Source organism: Pogonomyrmex barbatus, unplaced genomic scaffold, assembly GCF_055798465.1.
Source record: "Pogonomyrmex barbatus isolate J1 unplaced genomic scaffold, ASM5579846v1 scaffold1, whole genome shotgun sequence".
NCBI lineage: Eukaryota > Metazoa > Arthropoda > Insecta > Hymenoptera > Formicidae > Pogonomyrmex > Pogonomyrmex barbatus.
This window is the reverse complement of record NW_028297098.1, coordinates 24,659,006-24,682,886: the sequence shown is the minus strand read 5'-3', so window position 1 is coordinate 24,682,886 and position 23,881 is coordinate 24,659,006. Positions and strand designations below refer to the sequence as shown.

At 32.6% G+C, this 23,881-nt stretch overlaps 5 protein-coding genes and 1 non-coding gene across 9 annotated transcripts; 5 read left to right on the top strand and 1 right to left on the bottom strand.

Annotated features, from left to right (window-relative positions):
• Positions 1-308: 308 nt before the first annotated feature.
• Positions 309-3,484, top strand: Ndfip (Nedd4 family interacting protein). The gene is made up of 6 exons (XM_011631144.3): positions 309-540; positions 982-1,137; positions 1,401-1,541; positions 2,052-2,175; positions 2,265-2,450; positions 2,523-3,484. Exons 1-6 carry the CDS (start codon positions 514-516, stop codon positions 2,624-2,626), a joined length of 738 nt encoding a protein of 245 aa, XP_011629446.1. The 5' UTR covers positions 309-513; the 3' UTR covers positions 2,627-3,484.
• Positions 3,485-3,955: 471 nt separating this feature from the next.
• Positions 3,956-4,027, top strand: TRNAQ-CUG (transfer RNA glutamine (anticodon CUG)). The gene has a single exon. It is a non-coding gene; the product is annotated as a tRNA-Gln (tRNA).
• A 1,368-nt stretch (positions 4,028-5,395) lies between these two features.
• On the top strand, positions 5,396-8,279 carry Cyp40 (Cyclophilin 40). The gene is made up of 6 exons (XM_011631143.3): positions 5,396-5,632; positions 5,700-5,837; positions 6,375-6,673; positions 6,759-6,893; positions 6,968-7,222; positions 7,292-8,279. The coding sequence occupies exons 1-6, from the start codon at positions 5,539-5,541 to the stop codon at positions 7,508-7,510; spliced, it is 1,140 nt and encodes a 379-aa protein (XP_011629445.3). The 5' UTR covers positions 5,396-5,538; the 3' UTR covers positions 7,511-8,279.
• Positions 8,280-8,924: 645 nt separating this feature from the next.
• On the bottom strand, positions 8,925-16,835 carry Cep97 (centrosomal protein 97kDa). Of its 3 annotated transcripts, XM_089083352.1 has the most exons (13): positions 16,651-16,835; positions 16,249-16,400; positions 15,455-15,613; positions 15,275-15,376; positions 14,642-14,838; positions 14,296-14,379; positions 13,880-14,175; positions 13,582-13,671; positions 12,487-12,684; positions 11,808-12,413; positions 11,339-11,471; positions 11,023-11,245; positions 8,925-10,803 (listed from the first exon to the last, which is right to left on the bottom strand). In XM_089083352.1, exons 1-13 carry the CDS (start codon positions 16,661-16,663, stop codon positions 10,222-10,224), a joined length of 2,835 nt encoding a protein of 944 aa, XP_088939478.1. In that variant the 5' UTR covers positions 16,664-16,835; the 3' UTR covers positions 8,925-10,221. The 3 variants fall into 3 exon arrangements, with proteins under 3 accessions (XP_088939478.1, XP_011629444.2, XP_088939469.1); XM_011631142.3 differs by lacking the exon at positions 13,582-13,671 and having other exon boundaries at positions 16,651-16,827; XM_089083343.1 differs by lacking the exons at positions 13,582-13,671; positions 16,651-16,835 and adding an exon at positions 16,493-16,635.
• A 959-nt stretch (positions 16,836-17,794) lies between these two features.
• Positions 17,795-21,880, top strand: tam (DNA polymerase gamma, catalytic subunit tam). The gene is given in 3 exon segments (XM_089085280.1): positions 17,795-17,936; positions 18,009-21,828; positions 21,830-21,880. Coding segments are annotated over 2 exon segments (3,789 nt in total). The 5' UTR covers positions 17,795-17,936; positions 18,009-18,075; the 3' UTR covers positions 21,866-21,880.
• LOC105421970 (putative RNA-binding protein EIF1AD) lies at positions 17,795-22,836 on the top strand. 2 transcript variants are annotated; one of them, XM_089085282.1, is made up of 3 exons: positions 17,795-17,936; positions 21,992-22,267; positions 22,469-22,836. In XM_089085282.1, the coding sequence occupies exons 2-3, from the start codon at positions 21,998-22,000 to the stop codon at positions 22,661-22,663; spliced, it is 465 nt and encodes a 154-aa protein (XP_088941408.1). In that variant the 5' UTR covers positions 17,795-17,936; positions 21,992-21,997; the 3' UTR covers positions 22,664-22,836. The 2 variants fall into 2 exon arrangements, with proteins under 2 accessions (XP_088941408.1, XP_088941407.1); XM_089085281.1 differs by lacking the exon at positions 17,795-17,936 and adding an exon at positions 21,757-21,897.
• Positions 22,837-23,881: the final 1,045 nt, after the last annotated feature.

Here is a 23,881-nt window from a genome sequence, read left to right as displayed (position 1 = left end):
TTTTTACCTATGATATTCAAGATTTTATTGTAAACAACAATAGATATATCTCAGGAATAACATATACATTTCATTAAAATCAGTGATATTTCTGCACTCTTTTAAATGCGGACGTTATCTCTCATATATCCAAATCTCTATAGAATATCTTCGAGTTGCAATATCCCGATATGGGATATATCACGCGACGAGATTTCACAAATTTCTCTTGTCGTGTAGGAATGGAAATGGACGGGACTAGGAGGAAACGGAGATTCAAATCGCCGCTCATGCGATTGAAGTCTAAAGGAATTCGCGACTCGTCGATCGCGGAATGATAGACGTTGTTCCAGGACAACCGTCGGCCATCACGTTGGTTACGACTTACCAGCTGTCAGGCGTCGATTGCGAACGCTTTTTATTACTGTCTCGGACTCGAATAAGGGCGTCTCGCGTCTCGCAAACGCGTATCGTCCCTTCGTCGTTGCATCCCGGGCGCTGTCTACCAGCCGCGTCACGCAAATCTGGCCGGAAATGGACAGTAACGCTTGTCACAACACGGTACGTCCACCCACGACGAGTCGCGAATAGTTCGTCGTACGCTTCCCGGACGTTCGTCTTTTCTCCTTTTCGCGCGAAAATATCCTCCACGATATTGACAACGTTGACAATGCCGACGACGACGTTGACAACGTTGCTCGTGCAAGTGTCTGTATTTTTTTTCGCGCGATCATAGTTGGCCTCGTTCAGCTCGCTGGACGACTCTCCTCATCCGACGTCATGTTTTGATCATTTTCTCTGCGCAAAAAAAAAAAAAAAAGGAATGACGATATCGTTATCTACCGATCCGACGAAAGATCAAGTGTGTTTCGATTTTGAAAGCTTTCGTCGATTGTCCTTTTCGATTGCAGGCGGAATGTTTTAAAATAATACCTCGTTAAATTGTACACATTTATCTAATCTGTTAGTATAGTCTAATCTGTTCTATGCGTTGTTCCACAGCCGCCTCAACCGAGTGCGGACACCGGTGGCGAGACGTCAAATCAAAACGACGTTCCCACGGTCACCGTGGCGATGCCGTTCATGCAGGTCGACATGCTTGGTCACTCCGGAGCATCCACCTGTGCTGGCGCGCAAGCTACAACGACAAATCGAATGGTAATCCATTGTTATTTAATATGTATGTATTACTTGTCAAAGGTCGGAGCACTTCTTTCAATTAAATTAAAAATAACGAATAAGTTTTTAAAAGTATTTTATCGATATAATACAAAAGAAATAGTTTATATTTAACTTTTTGGTTTTGTTATTTTTAATTTAACTGGAGAACATAATGTGTGTCTTCAAACTTTTGACAAATGAGTAATGTGTAAGATACATAGTATTGTTTAAATAATTATTAACGCAGCAAAATTATTTAGACCGAAGGAGAGGAAATCCCACCTCCGAAACCAGACTTTTCTGCGCCACCCCCTTATGAAGTAGCTACCAAATTACCCAGTTATGAAGAAGTCCAGCGTGAAAAGACTTTACAGGGCGAGCCACAGCCTCAAGTACACATGGTATATAATTTGCATTAAAAAATATTTTTAATATATATGATTAGGACAAATGATACTAAGATAAGAGATTATTCAACATCAGTAAAAATAAATTGGAAATGTACAATAAAATTTCTTTGCCTATAATAGTTTGTTTTCGAAATAATCAAATTTGAAAATTTATCATGCATTTGTCTTAATTTTCAACTTAACAAATTTCATTACACATAATTATTTTAATACTGTTATGAATAATATTACTTTATAACATATAACAATTTTAATAATGGCATTTATTAATTAATGAAGTATTGAAATTATTGTATTAAAATTAGTATTATATAAGAAAAAATTTTATTCTATATATATTTCCAACTTATACTTAAATAATTTCTTATACTTAAATAATTTCTTATACTTAAATAATTTGATTCTACCGTTTATCCAACTTTATGTATACATCTTTTTTTAAATTTTTTTTTTTATCAAATGTTTTATATTTTTAAGGAAATATAAATATTTCCTTTACAGTCAGGAAATATTAGACCTCCACAACAGCCTCTGACAATATTGGCTATAGACACTGAAGCTGCAGAGGGAGATCCGGAAAGCGGGCTACTTGGCACTGATTTTATGTTCTTCACAGCGTTTCTCGGTAGCTCATCTTTATATTATAAAAGTTCAATTTTTGTGTACAGCTATTTATATTCATTATAAAATATAACAAATATTTATTTGTTATAGTTGCATTTCTATTCAACTGGATTGGATTTTTGTTATTAATGTGTTTCTGTCACACTATCGCCTCTCGTTACGGTGCATTAGCCGGTTTCGGATTATCTCTGACAAAGTGGACGCTCATTGTTAAACATTCGACTGATTTGGCTTCACGAGAGAACTCATGGTTGTGGTGGTTGATAATGGCATTCGGTACGTATAACATTTATAAAATTTAATTAAAAAAATTAAGACAATCATTAAAATATACTATTTGTCTTTCAGGAGTTCTAATTTGTGTACGTGCCATTATTCAATATCTAAATATCAAACGTGGTTGGAGATTATTATCCGGAAGCGCACAGGAACGTCTACTTTTTTTCTATTAAAAAACTTGAATCTGCACCTTTTTTTTCTTTATTCAACTTGGCTTTAGAGCAAACAGCATTTCTATGTGGGGTCATATTTGTATAATATATATAATCGACTTTTTCTTAAGGGAGAATATCATGTAGATCGTAATATCTATCAATCGTATCTATATAGAACGAAAACGAGGATTTGTTAAACAATTTGCCAAATTTGTTGTGTGAAAAGGATATAAATGCAAAGAAAAAAAGTACCAAACCCGTTTTTCGCACACACATACACATGGAAGACATACAAATGCTATTTTATGTGATGTCCTATGGATGTAATAGGCTATAGGAAAAATGAAATATACATTTTTATTGCTCAAAATAATACGAACAATGCTTTGAGTCAATGATCTTGTTCATTTTTAAGCGTTGTTCATTTGAATGCAGATCGCTGGAGAGACGTAAATGTGTAGAGCGCATGTCAAATTGCAATTTGTGCAAAAGTCGACAAGTCAAAATGAGTCGCGTGAAAAAATGGAATATACGATTTGTTATTATTTCCAAATAATTGATAAACAAAAGATTTATCTAATAGTACATAATATATTCTAGTATTAGAGAAAGCTTCTAGAGATTGACTACTTTTACTAAATATGATAAGTATATTAATATATATTCTGCTTGTTTATATAGTATTATAATTTATATATATACACATAGCAAGAATTCTCATCGAGAAAGAATTCTGAGTTATAAGTAAAAAGTAACAAATATTATGTATATGTATTAAAATTTATTATATTATAAAGCGATATACGGTTATACGTTATTCTGTGAGAAATTTCATTGTTATACTTATCATGACGATAAAACAGAAAGAAACAGGCATTTCGAATTTTATATTCCTTTTATTCATTCCCATGATCCTGTTATCGTTTTACTTTTTGCGATCGTTTTTTTTTTTTTTCCTAATACCGCATTTCTTATAACATTTCATAATTATTATTGTACAATACTGCTCCGATATTGAAAAATGAAGTCATTAATATTGATCAAATACAAAAATGTTAAATTTTATAATAAAGTGTCAAATAAAGTGTTTTTTTTTTTTAAAGAAATCCGTAATTGAAAAATATATATGGAATATATATATATATATATGGAATGTTAATATATAACAAATGAAATGATATATGCATAATGTTTTATTCTTTTTTTAATGACATAATTATGAATGGCGTTTGAAATTCCGCTGAATGGAGTTTCTATTCTCAAAAAGGTTCAAATCTCTACTAAGTAGGGTTTAAATCTTTGCTAAATATATAAAATGTGGACAGTCTGTTATAACTGTACAAAAGAGGTCCCATGGTGTAATGGTTAGCACTCTGGACTCTGAATCCAGCGATCCGAGTTCAAATCTCGGTGGGACCTATCTTTTTTTTTCAAACATATAAATATTATTAAATAATGATAAAATATTTTGAGAATACAATTTTATTTATTTGTTTTAAAATAATTAAAAACAGCATTTTATATAAAGTGGCTTTTTTCTCATTCGAGAACGGAAAAAAGTTTTATATCAAATTTTTGTTAAGATTTTATACTTATATTATAAACATTATTAAAATATAAACATTATTAAATCATTATTTATAAATCATTATTAAAATATCATTAAACCTTGAGAATAATCAATTTCCTAATAATTTTGTCTGTTAAATAAAAAGAAACACGAATTGTTTTTGTGTATGATTACTTTGTCGCTATATCTCAGTGTTAAATGTTCGATTTCAATTTAAAAATTTTTCTGGAAACAAATTAACATCTACATTCAAATTCAGAAACTCGTATATATTTTCCGAAAAATATTTTCAATTCTGCTCTTACGATCTATCCGGATTCATTTATCTGGCTGAGTTCTCTGTACAAGATATAATTTTAATTATATTATTAAGCATATCAAATTTCGACAGTTTCTTCATTTTTAAATTTATTTCAGAATTTCAGCTCACTTCATTTTATATTCAATAAGCATTTGAATTTTCTCTCTCGCTTGCAAGTAAAACACAGAGGTAAAACTAATCAATATATATGTAATTAACTTCTTTAATACATTTTTTTTATTATTTTAATGCCAGTTATATTCTAAAATTCACTGCTAGTGTAGAAAATTTATAATATATATGATACAAAATTATACTTTTTAAATTGGCAATTTTGAAATTTTGGAATTTTTTTGAAAAGAAAAATAATATATAATATTTCGAAGAATAGTATTCTTTAACTTTTCCTTATATGCCATAATATTACATTGAATTTCTTAAGGACAAGTATGCTACACTAAAATTGGTGAAAAGTGAAATGAAAATTAATTGAAAAATTACCGAACATATCTTAAAAATTTTTTTTAAGAAATTTAATGTAATACTGTAAAATATATATATATATATATATAAAGAAATTTATACATATACTGTAATAAAAAATTGTGAAACAATAATGAAATATTTAATCAATTGAAAGAGAATTTCAGCACAAAATATTTACTTCAGGGACGAGCTATCGGATCGGCAGTCATCGTGAATGAATAAAATAAAAAGATGTAGTTTTTCAATATCCATTTCTATCGATGTAAATTGACTTTAATCTTGGCTTAATTTACTTGTTTATCTCTTTAATTATTAGCGAAAGAAATTAAAAAGTAAAAAAGTTAAAAAAGAAAATAAGATTAAAATTAGTCCGCGTCGGGCTTAAAATAGAAATGGGCTTAAAATTAACCGGTTGTTAGAGAATAACAAGACGGAATTAATCATGGCGTTGTTTGTCGCGCAGGCAAGGCAAGGTTCGCGAGTTGGTGACGTTCGCTGATATTCACGCAGACTCGGAACGGTTTTGACAGACGGGAGATTCCAGCGTGGCGATTGTGCGATCGAAAAGGAAATATGAGGTATTCCGAGAAAAAGGATGAGCTCGAGGCGCACACCAACAAGGATAATCCTTTAGTTTTCCTGGACGTCGCGATCGACTCCGAGAAAGGTATTTCTCGCGCGAGGTTATCCTCCGGAACGGAAACGGCGAGACTCACGTCCCCATTGTTTTCCAGTGGGAAGAATTGTCATAGAACTGTACAAGGATGTGGTGCCACGGACTGCGGAGAATTTCCGCGCGTTGTGCACCGGCGAGAAGGGCGCCGGGACGAAGGCCGAGAAGTTACACTACAAAGGAAGCGTCTTCCACAAGGGTACGAGATTCCCAAGATTCTTTCTCTGTGATTCTTTGCTGCGCGATATAATTTTATGCTAGTTTTGTTGTCATTCCACTTGGCCGATAGGCACGATTCTAAAAAACTGCAGCAGAAACTATTTTCTATTCACGATATGTCAACAGATTGATAACAAATTTGTTCAGAAACTTGCAATAACAAAAAAGTATTATCTGTGTCCACATTAAGCTTGCTGAAATCTGATAACAGATTGTCAGCGATAATCCACCAGAATCTGTTGTTTTATAAGGGTCTAAAGATAAATACATTATTTAAACTATTACAAAACAGATTTTGTTTTCAGTTTGTGCAGTCAATCTGACATCATATTCTATTAGTAGTATTCTGTTATGTTTCTATTGACATTCTTTTTGACAAAATTTGTAATAGATACTTTGCAAAACCTATTCTAGCAGATTTACTGTAGTATCCGATTAATCTTTTTATGACTGATTAAACTAGAATTTAATTTGTTTAATCATGATAATCTTGCGTATATTTTTTGTATTGTCGCAGTTGTTTCACAGTTTATGATCCAAGGTGGAGATATTGTCAATTTCGACGGTACTGGCGGAGAAAGTATATATGGTCCTTACTTTGATGATGAGAACTTCACACTGAAGCACAATTGTCCTGGACTCCTTAGCATGGTGAATGAGGGCAAGTCGAATACAAACAGTTCCCAATTTATTATTACTGTTCAACCATCTATACATCTGGACAACACTAATGTAGTATTTGGAAAAGTTATAAAAGGCATGGGTGCAGTGTTAGAAATCAATCAAGTGCAGACTGAAAAGGATATTCCAAGTAAAGTAAGATATTATGTATTTCTTAAGGTATGAAGATATAACGCCTAGATTTGTAGTAATCATCTAGCTTCACATTTGGTTTGTTTAGAAAATAAATATAGTTGATTGTGGAGAATTAAAAAGAAATGGATCTTGGGGATTAGAAGAGAATGATGGATCTGAGGATATTTATACGCCGTGGCCAGAAGACTGGAATTATACTAATCAAGTCAACAAATTAAGTGTAAATTGTCACTCGTGTATCCTGAAAATTATTGCTTAGGCATAGCATTGTAAGTTAATTTGGTTTGTTTTTAGCACAAGTTTATGGAAGAAGTAATAAGAAAAATAAAAGATTCCGGAAATGAGTATTTCGCAAAGCAGAACTTTGTAGACGCTGGTAGAAAGTATAAGAAAGCATTACGGTATTACTCTTGGATGAATCAACAGGAAAACATGCCAGATACATTTTATGCCTCGCTGATAGATCTCAAGTTAGTTTTACTACTTAATTTAGCAGCTGTACATATAAAGCAAAAAAAATATCGTCAAGCCATAGATCTCTGCGATGAAGTAAGTTAATATTCCGTGAGAAATTTGTCAAAAGTATTGCATTATGCTTTAACATACTGTTTGATTCAGGTTCTGCAAATGGATAATACAAATGGTAAAGCGTTTTTTCGAAGAGCACAAGCTTACATTCACTTGAACGAATATAAATTAGGATTAAAAGATCTTCTTCAGGCGTTCGATCTGTGTCCTGACAACAAGGCTATCTTGCAGGAAATAAAAAAAGTAAAACAGATGGAAAACTCTTATTTAAAATTTGAAAAAATAACGTATAGGAAAATGTTTCATTAAATGTGTTTTCAAAATTTATGTATATATATATATATATATATATATATATATATATATATATGAATTTATATATATTCGTTATATATTCATTCTATTTATATTTGTTATATATTATATATATATATATATATATATATATATATACATATATTATAATTTTAATATAAATAATTATTATTTTTTAGATATTATTAGATTGGGCAATAAATCACGTAACTTTATTCGATGTAGATTAAATAATTAAATTATCATTTCTTGAATTATCCGGTAAAGATTAAAATAAAATCGATGAAAAAATTGGATACATATTCTCATTAATGCAAGTGGAAAGAGAAATGAATTAATTATTTAATAATTTAATTTTTTTCACTTTTTAATAAATCAATATGCCAATATTCTGTCACATCATGTTTCAATGTGTCATGTAACAATGTATGTGTCATAATACTTATAGTACTTATTAACAAAAAAATATATCAAGATGTTCATTATCTGATCCGTTTATCATATATATATATATATATATATATATAGCTTTTTAAATATAGTTTTATCAAAAGCGCAATAAATGAAAAATACCTCATAAGTTTAATATTCAGGCAATAATGTATGTTTGAGATGTGACTTGGGCTGTGTATATATTGTCTTAAAACAGATATATAAATTTAAAATGCAATGTAAATAATAATAGAATATATGTATATGCCTTGTGTGTAATTAATAAGTTAGAGAATATGAAATAAATATAACAATTGTTTCTATTTTCCTATTTTACGAGTAAATATATATTTAATCTGCGTTATTATTAAGAAATCGTTTTGGTCATATGGATTTCGAAAAATTAGGAAAATATATAAATTTAAGCTAAGTATATTCTTCTACTTTGTCATACATTTGTAAAATAAATTTATTTTAAAACAAAGACTTCAAGAATATTAACTTCAGATACACCCAAGAAAGTCTAGATCTATCATTTATAAAAATTTTAATATATGTAAAAATATATGGAAAAATTATTTTTTTAAATCTATTTTATAACCATTTTTGAAATTTAATTCGCATGATTTTTTTATAATTTTTGGGCAGATTTATGTGTGTTCTTTTTATATATCACGATAATTTAAGCTTTAAAACCTGAAGTTATTAGAATATATTGCAGCAGGTGATACGAACTAATTTTCTTCGAAAGAAAGATTAAATCAAAATGAAAAAGTTATGATTGAAATAAAATATAATTGCGAATTCGAATTTTGACGATTTCCAATATTAAAATACACAATTTACACGAGTAAAATAACTTTTTTTCAGAACATTGTAATTATATTTAGTACCTTTTGCTAATATATTTTTCTAATAACTCATAAAATTTTTTGACAATATATTAAAATAAACAAAATTTCATCAGTCGAATCTGTTTTTTTTTTTATTTTATTTTATTTTAACTCCAAATTCAATTTGAAACTTTTATATGTGTACAATATTTTAATTTTATGCGTAGCCACGTACCAAATTTGAAGCAACATGAATAGTGCAAAGAAAAAGCAGTTGAGAATAAAAATACGGAAATTCGATTGTATAAAATACGCTGTAGCTGTAGCTGTATTATATTAATTTATTAAGCTCGCGTGTAGACAAGAGAATTTGCAGAATATTAAATTGTTTAATCAGATTATTTGTCACACATAAATAATCGATAATCGTGGAACTAATAATTACAGAATTGTGATTACATCTCTTTCGTATGACATAAATAGTACTATTTAACGATGTAATAGGTTGAAATTAATAGTTTGCGATGTTTATTTCCATAACATTGAGTAATATCTATATAACAATTCTGGAATAAATATCTACAATATCTAAATGTAAAAGCTATTCTATATTGACTAGATTCAATCATATTTCCGCTATTCTTTCTCAATACTTTGATATATTTACTATATTTAATGCTTGTTTGCATATACGGACGAATAAATAAATAAATAAATATAACTATATCTCATGTAATATAATTATATGAGAAACTAAATGAAATAAACTGTAGATAACCACATTTTGTGCAAATGTTTTAAAGAAAAAATTAATTTTTTGCAAAATATTAAATATGATTTCCTGGGACAATGTGAAATTTTATTGAGCTTAATTTCTATTCAGGTAAAAGTGTAATAGGTAAAATGAACGGAATGCTTTAGGAATGGTTCTTCAATGGCCAGTTTGGTAAAATATGTTACGTTTTATGTAAATGTACGTGCTACCGTCAATAATCGGACGGAAAATTTTTGAAATTCCTTATGATAATGCACAAATAACGTGACTGTTTCATGAAATACACTTTATAATCTAAATAAAAATTGCACAAGCTGACAGATCTTTTGTAATCATTGACATAATTTCGCTGCTATCATGTATACTGTTCATCAATCTGCTTTCTTAAAACTATATGGATATTTTATTCTGTTAGAATGGCAGCTTGTTATTATGAAATTGGAACATTATCCTTCTTCGTACAATAAAACCGTTTGCATTAAAATTAAATCCCGCGTTTTATAATATCAATTACGAGTAAAATTACTTTTTTGTTATTTACAGTGAGCATTTTGTAGACATTTTGTAGACTTTCTCTCACTTCGCACATACCGTCTTACCGTGACTGCGTTACTCACAAGGCATATGGTGCGGAAAATTTTATTCAACGAAGTCAATTCGTTCATTTAGCAGACTTCTTTGTCATCCCCATTAACCGCGTTATTCTCGCAATTCCCATAAGCTTCTGCGCCATTTTCTGTTTCGATCAAATTATGCAGTTCTTTACATAATGCTTCCTCGCATACCTCTCCGTCTATTGCTGCATTCTCGATTATATTTTCATAATCATCCGCCTCATTCTCAACCGCCTCCTTAAGATCAGATTCTATTATCTCTTCACAACTCTTGAACATCTCGGGATTCTCATTCAAATTTAACACCTCGGGATTTTCGTTTGAATTCAAAATATCTGTATTGACTTCGTCGTCCGTTGTGTCCGTAGACTGTGATACTTTCTTCAGCACACTGTCTACTAGATTAGATGCGAAACTTTTGTTCTCGTTTCCCTCGTGTATCGTCTGATGTATCGGCAAACTTTGTGGTCTATTAGGACGTCCATAGGGAAACGTGTTTTCCTCGCCTGCCGGTGTATGTACAGCGGATATTTCCGTTTGAGTAGCGACACCATTATCGACAAGGGCGGGTTTTGGCTTCATGCTAGACATGCAACGTTTTATTTCTGTCATCGAATCCTGCAATTGTTGAACCTAGTAACAAAACATGTGAAATATCAGAAAAATGGAATCACGGACTCTTTTGCAAAAAAAATCTAGAAAAATAAATAAGTATGTATAGACAAAGATGTTTAGATAAGAAATAATAATCAAAAAATAAATCAAAAACAATAAGTATCAAAAACAAATCAAAGAATTTACTCGGTAGATTTTAATTCACCGATGATTTAGAAAATTTGTCTAAAAACTTGCCTGAGTATGAAGCAGATTACACGTTTGCGCAAGATTATTAACTACATCTGCGTTTGGTTGCAGAGTATTATCCGTATCACTAAAGGTATTTTCTCGATTGCCACCCGGTTGCAGGCTAACCACTTTTTTCCATAACGCATTAATCGCTTGCATCTGCAATAACTGTAATTTATGCTCGCTCTCGAGAGCAGTTCTCGTGGCTTCCATATCTGTCGACAATTTCCTAAAAAATAGTTCATACACATACACACATATATATATATACACATTTTATGTAATAAATAAAACATTACGCACGAAGAAAATGAAGTCTTACTGAATGTATTTATTCGTTCTTATCATGTCGATTGTTTTTAATATACTAGTGGCTTTTCTATTAAGGTTCCTGGTATGATAGCCTCGCCACATTCTTTGAATACAAATAGCAGCTTTCTCAGTTTGATCTTGATCTGACAACATAAGAAAATATTGATTGGGTTTCGTCATAGATAAAATATTCATTAATACTAGAAGTATCGAAAGGTCATTTTTTACTATTTCTAAATTTTCAAATATTTTTTTAAATTAATACTTTTTACTGATGTAGAAATCAAAAATAGAATTTAGATATTCTGACTTTAATATTCCAGAATAAAAACAGTAATTAATGAAAAATTTCTAAAATCTTTAATATAAAAAAAGATATCGATTAATTTAAAAAATAGAAATGATGAAAAATAACTGTTCTCTGTCTCAGTATTATTATTAATACTATATCTAATGTTAAGATATTTTAGACAACTTACCTTTATTACTGTCTTCTTGTCTTCTTTGAATAGCCCTATGCCGAATGCTATCCAATTTCGCTTGACATACTTCGCTATCCTCGTCGCTACTCTGAATTCCAGTATCGCCATCTTTTTCATCCTTGTTCAAGTTGCTTTTAAGTCTCTCGTTCGCGCTTTTTGGTCGCTGTATATTCCTGGCTAAATTAGGACTCCTTGTATTCTTCTTCGCTGGCAAGGTCTTGCTTTGAACGTAATTATTAATTTTTACGCTGTGCGGACACTTGCTATTAGCATATGTTACGATCGGTTTAGCTATATTCGGCCTCAATTTGTCGACGCTGCAATTTGTCGCGGAACTACTTTTCACGAGAGCGTTCGCCTTTATAGCGCTTAGATTCATTTTTGCCATTGGATTTACGGTGTTTATGATAGGAATTGCTTTTCCGTCGCCGTCCATGGATGGTTTACCGGGTATTGTGATTTGACAGGGAGAGTTTAATTTACTTGGCGTCGGAGTCTTCGGTAAAATTCGCGAAAGACCAGACGGCGGACGAAAATCTGGACTCATCAGAGACTCTGGTACCGGCACTAATTTCGTAGCTGCTTGCAAAGGACTCGACGTCTCTGAACAGAAATAAAGATATATTTTATTCTAATCTGATTATATCCGATTCACTTAATTATGTAACTGTCTTACCTTCCATATCCTGAAAACTGTTGTTTGACATTTTGTTGCTCAGTGTGCCGGAGAGCATATTAGGATCTAAACTTTGGGTCATCAGATTTGTATCATGATCGCCGCTTAATAAACCATGACACGAAGATACCATAGCGTCGGTATGACAACTCGAAACCATTCGGTCTGGCGATTTCATCTTCAAATTCCTCGAAGAAGCTGGCAAAATATTTTTAATGTTATAATTAATATTTATCATGCGATAAACAGAATTGCATCATTTATACAAGATTCATTTATGTGCTTGGAAAGTTTCTGATGCTAGCACCGCTAGCAAAAGCATGCAAATAATATATAGTCTAATAAAAATAAAAATTCTATGCTATTCAAAGAAAAGATGTGAAAAAATTTCTCCAAATCGTCCTATGCTAATATGCTAATCAAGTTTTCTCTAAGTATAGCGCCTCTGTATTGATATTTAAACTGCTTTCATTGGCCAATGATTGTTTGCACTATAAGCCTAAAGAAGCAATCGCTTAGAAGACTATGCATGAGAGAGCTATAAGAAGGTGCATGAATCTAAATCAATAAATTCTTTTATGATTTATTAGATATGTAAATAATTGATTAATATTTGTTAAAAATAAAATATATAAGAGATACGAAAAATGTAATAATAAAGATATAATAAAATTATACATACTTAATGTTAATGCAATGAATTTTCATACATACATATGTATGTACATACGTATATATATATATATATATATATATATATATATACATCATACATAGGTTTCAACACACGCACACAACGCGTGCACGTATAAATATTGAATGCTGTGTGTGTGTGTGTGTGTGTGTGTGTGTGTGTACGCGCGCGCGCGCGCGCATGGAAAAGCGCGCGCGTGTGTGTGTATGTCAATTATCTAAATTTTCTCGTTCAATTTAGTTTGCATTATTGTATAACAATACAATGACTTTATTAAATAAAACATATAAGTTTTTTAATTAGTCACGAATTTTAAAAGATGCAAACGCCTTCAGATTCTTGCACATTCCTGCTGTATAGTTTTATTCGATATGATAAATCCTCAATATGACCTTGGATACCTTTGCAAGGAATATGGCAGACACAGTATTTTGCTTCATAAAATTTTGGTGATTGTAAGTATCTATCTTCATAGTATGTCAACATTGGCACTAGAGAAAACAGATCATAACTAGGATGTGTCTACTGAAGAACTTGACAACTGGAAAATCTAGATCACTACTGAAATCTAGTTCTCTCGTCGCAACTATGAGTAAATATGAGTCTAAGAATCCTCGGAAAAAAAGAACTCCAGAGTCCTCGGTATGGCACTACACACAAAAGAAAAAAAAAAAGTAACAATGGATTCATCGGACTCACTAGGTCGTCTGGGAGAATTTGTCCTGTTATGGCTAAGTCTACGTCTAGCGGCTGGGGAAGAACTCATTGCCACGCTACTCAAGCTGTGCACGCTTCCGGTATCGCTCTGCTGATTCAATTGCTGTTGATGATGTTGAGCTTTGCTCAGTATAAGTCTAAGTTTTCTGTCTGTCTCGTTTTCTAAGGACTCGCCCGAGAGCGGACAGACAGATGCAAGGTATTGAGCAAGTAAGGCGTGTTCACCAACACGGAATTGTCTACCCCGTCCTTGAGAATACAGCCACTCTGCTTTCAAGCTAAGTAAAGTGAGTTATTGCCAATCAGTTTCGATCGTCGGATATTCATTCGATGGATTAACTTTTTATATGTGACATGTATATTTTAATCAAGTAAAAATATATTTCTGAAGAACCCACCTTTCAATAGGATCGACCGCATAACCGTCGATTGATTTCAAGCTCATACACCAATTAATAACAAAAGGCCGATAATCAAACCCACTACAGATGTTTGTTAAGAATAATATGCTATTGCTACAATTAATATAGACTAATTTCCTTATATCTAATAACTGCAAAAGCTGTATTTAATCGGCAAAAATTAATGCTTCTGACAATTAAAAAGATAGAACGTTATAATATCAGTATATAAAAGTCTTTCTAGCTATAATTAATAATGAGAAATAACACCGAGAGAAATGCTAATTTCTAGAATATGGAATAATGGAATAATAACGTGAGCGCGTGTTTTCGAAAAGGATACATACTGTTACCTGTCATACTGACACACGGATTGTTAGCAATTGAGAAGTTGACCAGGTTTTTTAAATTAGCCAAGTGCGACATTTCATTTAAATCAGTAATATTGTTATTTGCCAGCGTGAATGTTTCCAGGGATGTAGGCAAGTAGCGCTCACACTGGCGTAGTGTTATTATGCGATTATTATGCAAAAAAAGTTCCTAAAATATTACTCATCTTACAAAAATACAAAAGACCGATCGATGCATCAAATAAAATCACAAATCAATAAAGTTTGTGCAAAATTATTACGTGGTCATTCAATTATGGCCGCATAATAATTTTGCACAAACTAGAGATGTGTGAACTATTCAAAAATGAAATATATCGAATATATATAGGATGAAATTTCCATTCCAATTTGAACCTCTTTAATTTGAATCTAAAATTTTCACATTTGGAAATTTCAAATCTAAAGGATTTAAATATAAATTATATTGACAATCTTGTACTGAATTATTTTATAAGAATATGTTAATTAAAAGTTACATCATTTAACTATTAGATTCGAAAGTAAAAATAAGATTTAATTCAATTCGTTATAAAAAATCCTTGATTCGCACATCTTTAGCAAATATGACAAACATAACAATGTACCTTCAAATTTCGCAGATAAGATATGTCTGAAATATGGCTAATGCTATTTTCAGACAAGTCCAGGTGTTCCAATTTGATATTTGTATGCAGATGTTCAATAGACTGTAACCATTATTACATAAAAAAATGTTACATGTTACATTTATGCAATTGATCCTTTTAATCTAACATATATCATACCTTGATATTATTACCCGCTAAACAGAGAGTTTGCAAATTAGTCATGTCCTTGATACCTTCTATTGTCAGAATACCATTGTTTGCTAAATTGAGGGTAACGAGATTATGTAACTTTGATACACCATACATCCGTAGTAATTGATTTCTGATTATCGAAAGCTGAAAGTGATAGAATTATAAAGCGCTATTATATTTTAATACAAGTTATCTTTATTACATTTGTAAAATAAATTATTTTTATATTGGAATATATATGTATATATCTCATTGGAGATATATATATATATATATATATATATATATATATATATATATGAATATTTTTACAGTAACAGCTAGATTTCAATATTTAATTTTTAATCAATATTATTACATCTATTATCAAGGTATTAAAAGAATATAATTCTGATTTTGGCCAACAGCCTATTAAATTTATGTATAAGTAAATTCAAAAATAATTTAGACATTTCCAAAATCTAGCTCTAATTATAAAAATGCTATTCTTATTTCTAGTATAAAATACTTTGTTGATTTATATAAAGAACTTATATTTATAACTTTATATTATATATTGCAGATTGAAATGCTGTAATTCCGCGTTATTAATTTTCCTAATCAAAATTTTATATAACATCTGCAGTTTTCAATTTTCTCGCAAAGACATTGCTGAGAATAATGTAATGAAGAAATCGAGCTCAGAAGTCAGTGGAGTGAAGGTCATTAGATTTCATTATAGAATTCTGATGAACGATCAATCACGTGCAAAATCTATGAGATTCTCTCGCACGTATTACCTTCGTAATTCTGTGGTAAGAATCGAGATTATCGAGCCGCTGCAGATCATTGTCGTCTATGATCAGCGTGCTAATGTCAGCGTCCGAGGGACAGCGGCTGAGCTTCTTGAGGCCCTGGCCGCTCAAATCGAGGATGTCACATACCAGAGATTCTGAAAACGAGGAGGAAGCTATCAGTAAGAGTCGCGATCGTAACGAATGTAAACATCGGCGCCGAGCTAAGTCAGCCTTGATGAGTGCGCACGACGGAAAATGCGAAAGTAAATCTCGCCGGCATGTCAAGCAGACGCGAAAACGTGAAGCGTAAGACGGATGATTTCCCGTCTATGCCACGCTCCACCATCGCTGACGATAAGTTAATTAAAACATAAATTAAACGGCGATTCCGCCAGGCTCACTAACCCGTCGAAGCCATGATGAACACAATAAACTGGCGGACGCCGAGAATGCCGAGATGTCGTCGCGGTCACGATACGAGAATCGATATGTACGAGTTAGATTTAGACCAGACCCGACTCACAATTTATTTTAATCGGAATTTCATTCATTAAACTTGACCCCAAAGAAAACGTTATGTTCCACAATTAACTTCGATTAATATTAATTCGTTTTGTAATTACAAATAAATATTTCTATTACACACACCACACACACACACACACACACACACACACACACACACACACACATATTATATATACTTATTATTATCCTAAAATGATCGCATTTATTTATTTCTATATAATTTTTAAGATTTAATTTTTAAGAATTCAACAGATGCAAATAAAATATGTATGTAAAAAGTTTCTAATATTTCTAATATTTTTCGAATATTGAAATAGATTCTGTGAATAAGCATGATAAGTAATTTAAAAAGATATACATATATAAATATAACTAAAAAAGTTAAATATCCCGCTCAAAAGATTATTCTATAATGGCGGACTTCCAGTAAATTTGCTCCATTTCTCTTGAAATGATTATTAACCACTGGAATCAAATATACATCACCAAATTCGTTATGAATGTTCGTAATGTTATATAAAAAAATATTTTAAAACCATCTTTAAATAATTATAATCATAATCATAATAATAATCTCACATTATTTTTACTGAATAGATGCCGACTTTTTTGTTATATTATATCATATTATTATATTGTTATTATGTTGTTTTGTTATATTGCAAGAATTCTGGAGGGAAACAAAATTACTAATGACATACTAACAAGAGAGATAAAACATAGAGAGCCAAGGGGTGGCGCCCGATTGCCCACGTTGCCGATTGGCCAATTTAAAATAAAATTATTTGATTGGTTGATCCAATAGAAAATCTCCAGTCATCGGTTGCTGTAAGTGGCTGTGTCTAATTGCAACGTGGTCAAACGGGACGCTCCCAGAACCAAGTGTTCCTCTCACTCTACAATGAGTGCGCGTTTAATTAATACGCTGTTCAGTTTATTATCTATTATCTATTATGTTTATTATCTATTATAACGGCAGATTTTTGCGCTATAGTGAGTTTCTCTCTGGTTACACAGAACATCGGTCTAAAGCGTGTTTGATGTGTCTATAAATGCATCTTGATATTTGTTTCATCATATATCAAAATATATAAACTTTATGGAGTATATCGTGTCGTTATATCTATAAAGAAGAACTCGAAACTCGGTTTAAAGGTGGTCAGGTAAGATTTCATTTTTTCTTTCATTAAAATTTCCAAGGGAATATTTTTTCATAATGTGCGCGGCTTCGATAGCCTGGGCTGTCGAAGCACGTGTCTCGTTATAGCCATGAGGTATTCAAATGGAAACTGAGGCAATAAGATGAGGTTAAGGATTCGCTTGATTAACATTTGCATTCGGCATAAATGCACGGATGCGCAGGATGGTGTCCGAATTTCCAAAAAGACTCGGTGGAAAAGGATGCATCTGAAGAATGTTGAAAGCATAGAACCCAATCGAGAGCACGTAACTTCTAAAAGCAGAACTGCCACAAACTTTGTTTACAATTCACCTGTAATACAAAATTTGCCCGTTAACCGTGAAGACGGTTCCTACAAGTTATTTACAACATTTGAGGGAGTGCCAAATGAGCCGAAGATAGAGCAGGATGTAAATTCAGACATAGATTCCAAAAATGCAAAAACTCATACTATCATGCAAGCAACTGGATTATCAAACCAATCATATCAAAATAGCACTCAGGAATTAAAGGAATCAGAAAATAATATCAATGTTAATTTAGATATGAATTCTAAGAGAGATAATGTTAGAGTTAATGAGATAAATATGCAGATGCTGCCTGAAGCATTGCACAAACAATTGTTTCAAAAGGATGATAAAGAAGACTGTATCTCTAAGGAGGAAATCAACAACATAAAAGAGAATTTAGCTACATATGGTATAAATATAGAAGATGCAATCAGATTGCCGGATGTGAACTTGAAACTACCAGCTTTAAAAGGCAGAAATATAGAGGAGCATTTTTATAACATTGGAAAAGCTCAAACCAAGCCATATTTAAAAATCATAAACGAAATTATAAAAGATATTCCTAAGATGCCAAAGCAATGGCTCTTTAAGGTAGGATGGACTAGATATGGAACAGATGGTACAGTGGAAAATGTAGATTATCCATTGGAAGATGGTGTAATTTTCGACGTTGAAGTTTGTATGAAACAGGGTCCTTTGCCTACCCTAGCTACTGCAGTTAGCAATAAGGCCTGGTATGGTTGGGTATCAAATTCATTGGTGCAAAACATCAGTCAAACGTTTGATACACAGTTCACACCGAGTATGCTTGTTCCTATGGAAAGCAGCCAAAAAGAAGATGGATATAGATTGAATCAGCATCAAAAGAAGCCAAAGATTATTGTAGGTCATAACGTGTCATATGATAGGAGTAGAATTAAAGAGCAGTATTGGCTTAATTGTACAGGAACTCGTTTCCTTGACACTATGTCATTGCATATGTGTGTGAGTGGTCTGAACAGCTATCAAAGATCGTTATTATTATCTAAAAAAGTAGATACAGAGAAAGAGATCTGGCAATCTAGTACTTCATTGAATAGTTTAACGGAAGTACATAAACTATATTGTGGCTATGAGATAAGTAAAGAGGCAAGAGATCTGTTCGTTGAAGGTACTATCAAAGATATTAGAGATAATTTCAATATGTTGATGTCTTACTGTGCTTCTGATGTAGTTGCTACTCACAATGTATTATGCAAACTATACCCACTCTTTGAGGAAAGATTCCCTCATCCAGTTACTTTAGCTGGAATGTTGGAGCTCGGCTCAGCATACTTGCCTGTGAATTCAAACTGGCAAAGATATTTGGAAGAATCGGAATCAACTTTTGACGATTTAAATTACGAAGCGAAATTCACTCTCGCAAAAAGAGCCGATGCTGTTTGTCATCTCATGCATGATGAGAAATACAAGGAAGACTTATGGATGTGGGATCAGGATTGGAGCACACAGGAAATTAAAATGAAGAAAAAAGCATCTAACCCCAAAGTAAAATCTGATGTAGAGACAAACGTAATGGAAGAAACGCGAGAGCAATCGAGTATTAATAAATATTTAGATAACGAAGACGAGGAGGAGGATCCTCTAGCAAAAGAATTTGCATATTTGGAGGAAACTAGGCATTTATTGCCAGCCAGAATGCCGCATATGCCGGGATATCCAGCGTGGTACAGAAAACTTTGTCCCAAGCAAAACGATGAGGATTGGGCGCCAGGTCCGCAGAATATTAGCACTTCTATGCAGGTAGTTCCAAAACTGTTGAATCTAACATGGGAGAAGTATCCGTTGCATTACATAAAAGACCACGGTTGGGGAATTTTGGTACCTTACACCGACAATCTTGATATTGAAACTAAACTTCCATTAAAAAATCTTTTGGCACAGTGTCCCTTGCCAGCATCCAATTCGTCCAGGGATATTTCTGATGATACGATGGCCACCTTGAATACCGATGTGCAGAATGACCTTCATAAAATAGAATTCTGGCGATTCAAAAAGAAGCGGAATGAACCGTACAACGAAGCGTACAAGGGCACTGGCACATGGTGCAACGTCAACATCGACAATTGCTGTTACTTCTTCAAATTACCACATAAGAACGGCGTCAATTACAACGTCGGCAATCCGCTTGCTAAGGACTTCCTCAACAAATTCTCCGAGAATGTACTCGCCGGTCTAGATGTCAGCGCCGCGGAGGTACTAAAGATCGCCCGTATGCTGTCTTACTGGCGAAACAATCGCGATAGAATCATGTCGCAACTGGTAATATGGTTGGACGATCGTTCTCTGCCCAGCAGCATTAAAAAGGCGAAGCAACACATGCGTTACGGTGCTATTATACCACAGGTAGTCGTTTCCGGTACGTTAACGCGTCGTGCCGTGGAACCTACGTGGATGACAGCATCTAACGCGCACAACGAACGGATCGGTTCTGAACTCAGATGTATGGTTCAAGCCCCGCCGGGATACAATATTGTCGGTGCCGACGTTGACAGTCAAGAGTTGTGGATCGCCTCGATCATCGGAGACGCTTACTATAAGCGTATTCATGGAGCGACGCCTTTTGGTTGGATGACATTAATTGGTACCAAGTCCAACGGCACTGATATGCACAGCGTCACGGCTAAAGCCATCGGAATTTCACGCGACCATGCCAAGGTTATCAATTACGCTCGAATCTATGGTGCCGGACAGAAATTCGCTGAACGACTATTAAAGCAATTCAATCCGTCGATGACGGACACCGAAGCTACCTTCAAGTCCCGTAAAATGTTCGCTCTCACCAAGGGTAAGAAGGTATTTCGGCTGAAAGCCGAATTCGTCAACGATGACTTAAAGGATGTCCCCTATACGTTCTCTCAGGCGTATCAGTTGGCAAAGATGCATGGTAAAGCATTGCAGGATATGTTCCAGAAAAACGAGTGGGCGGATGGCTCGGAATCAGCCATGTTCAATCGATTGGAGCAGATTGCCGGTAGCAAACATCCGGTCACGCCATTCCTCAACGCCAGATTAAGCCGCGCTCTTGAGATCACCAATACCCATGACGATGATAAGTTTCTGCCCACTAAGATCAATTGGGTAGTGCAGAGTGGCGCGGTAGATTTTTTGCATTTAATGCTGGTGTCCATGAGATGGTTAATGAAAGATAATGCTAGATTCTGCCTGTCATTTCACGATGAAGTGAGGTATCTGGTTTCTTCCAGATACAAATACAACGCTGCGCTGGCCATGCACGTGACCAATTTGATAACGAGATCGTTCTGCGCTTCTAGATTAGGCATGAGAGACCTACCCATGTCAGTGGCGTTCTTCGCCTCGGTAGAAGTCGACACCGTCCTCCGCAAAGAGTCTGCTCACGATTGCAAAACCCCGTCAAATCCTCATGGCTTACAGATTGGATATGAAATACCGCCCGGCGAGAGTTTAGATATCTGGACTGCTTTGGAGAAATCCGGTGGTTCGCTAGGCTCTTGGCACGACGTGAAAAGCCGCAAAGTTAAAGATTCAACTACTGAATCAGATTCAACTACTGAAAAATCACCACCGGTTTCTCAAAAGACTAATTAAGCGGAAATTATGAGATCATATTTTCGTATCACAATATTTAAAAACGTAAAGTTTTGTATTACATATTTATAATATTTAAACAAGTGGAAAATTGATAAAGAAGAAAAATGAAACTTATATTTTTAATTTAATTTTACAGATTATAATGTCGTCTGCAGCAACAAAGCGTAAATATGTTTATCAAGAACTCGATGATATGAGCCTTCCTACAAATTCGCAAAGCATCGTACGAATTGTTCAAGCCCGTGGTCACAATCTTCACGAAGTCGTCACTCCCACCGGAGAACAGTACATCGTCTCGATGCCTACCAAATTCAGGCAAAATATCTGGGTGAAAAGAGGTGATTACATTGTTATCGAGCCAATCAAAGAAGGCAAGAAAGTTAAGGGCGAAATTGTTAAGATACTTACAAAGGTAATTTCTAATAATAATTTTGTATTTAGTAATATCATTTTTGTAATTATTTTTCTGCTTACTGTATACATTTCACAGAAATATTTAAATATCAATATAATTGTGTGAGAAATAATACACATATTCAAATTAAGTCTTTTGTAAGCATTAAAAATAATACTTTTATCTTTTATTAATATGTGTATAAATACATGCATTTAGGATCATATAAAATGGTATCGCGCACATAATTGTTGGCCGCCGGAATTCGATGAAAATCCAAAAAGGAATGGACATTCGATAGTAACAAATTATGCTACATGTGACGACGAAGAACTTTTTGTAAATACAAATAGGTGTCCCACTAATCAGAATGCAGACAGTACAAGTGATTCAGATTCCAGTGAATCTGATTAATTGAAAATGACAGACTTTCCTCTTTATGATATAAAAATATATATATATATATATATATATATATATATATATATATAATCTTGTAATTTGTTAAAAAGCAAGTTTATTATGTATATATAGTATTTAATAATAAAACATTATTTTTGCATTATAAAACATTATATAATATCAAACTTGGTTTTCTGTCTTATCTAAAACTTAATTCAATATATACTTCCTATAAAAAAACATGAAAATTCTTTTCAGTTTATGGTTTTTTAAATTAAAATAGCTTCTTTTATAACAAGCATTCAGATTTTATTCTTTATTATATCCTACAGTTAGCAAACTTCATTATTTTCAATCAAATAGTTTAATGTTACTTGATTTCTGTTCTATTTAGAATTTTTGTAAAATTTAATTGGGTGTATACTTTTTACAAAGCATGAAAATTCTTTTCAAATTATAGTTATCCAAGTCAAAATAAAAATTTTTTTTACAATGAGCTAAGCATGTAATTTTATTATCTCTTATAGTTTATAAAATTCGTTTATTAGTATTATTTTTCAATAAATAAGCGGCTCGATGTTGTTGAACAACCTTAAAGCTGCTTACTTGTCAAGAGGATTACTTCATCTCGGAGAATTGGGGAAATTGAAGTCAAAGGGTGAGTTATTAGTTGTAAACGAAATCTGAAAAATCTAAAGCGCGCTTACATACTTGACAGTTTTTCATCAAGTTTTCTACATTGGATAATTAATTCTATATTGAATTATTATTCTAACAATTGTTCTTTATAATAAACTCAATTCTGTAATCAACGATTTCAGAAAAGTTACGTCGCACTTTTTGCCACGTCTGTCAGAAAAGTTTCGCCAAAATATACTCATCCACTTTAGTTGAAACAAACTTGCGGTACAAAACCGTTTCTCTTTACATCAGGGATAATGCTCAAGTTTCCTTAATGACAAAGAACTGCCGCTATCCATTTTTCTTATCGTGTAAGGGGATTTATAGATTTGCTATAAACAGAAAGACTCTAAGGAAGAGAGAGAAAGAAAAGGGATTGGTTCAATACAGTAAGTTCTTAACTTTAGAAACTAAAAACTTTAGAAGTTAAATTAACTTTTCCAAATTAATTCCAATTTTTATTTTTCAATGAAAAAAAAAAAAAATAACTTTTTTCGTAAGAATTTATAGACTTGTTTCTTAATTATTAAAACAATTTAAGATGTTTAA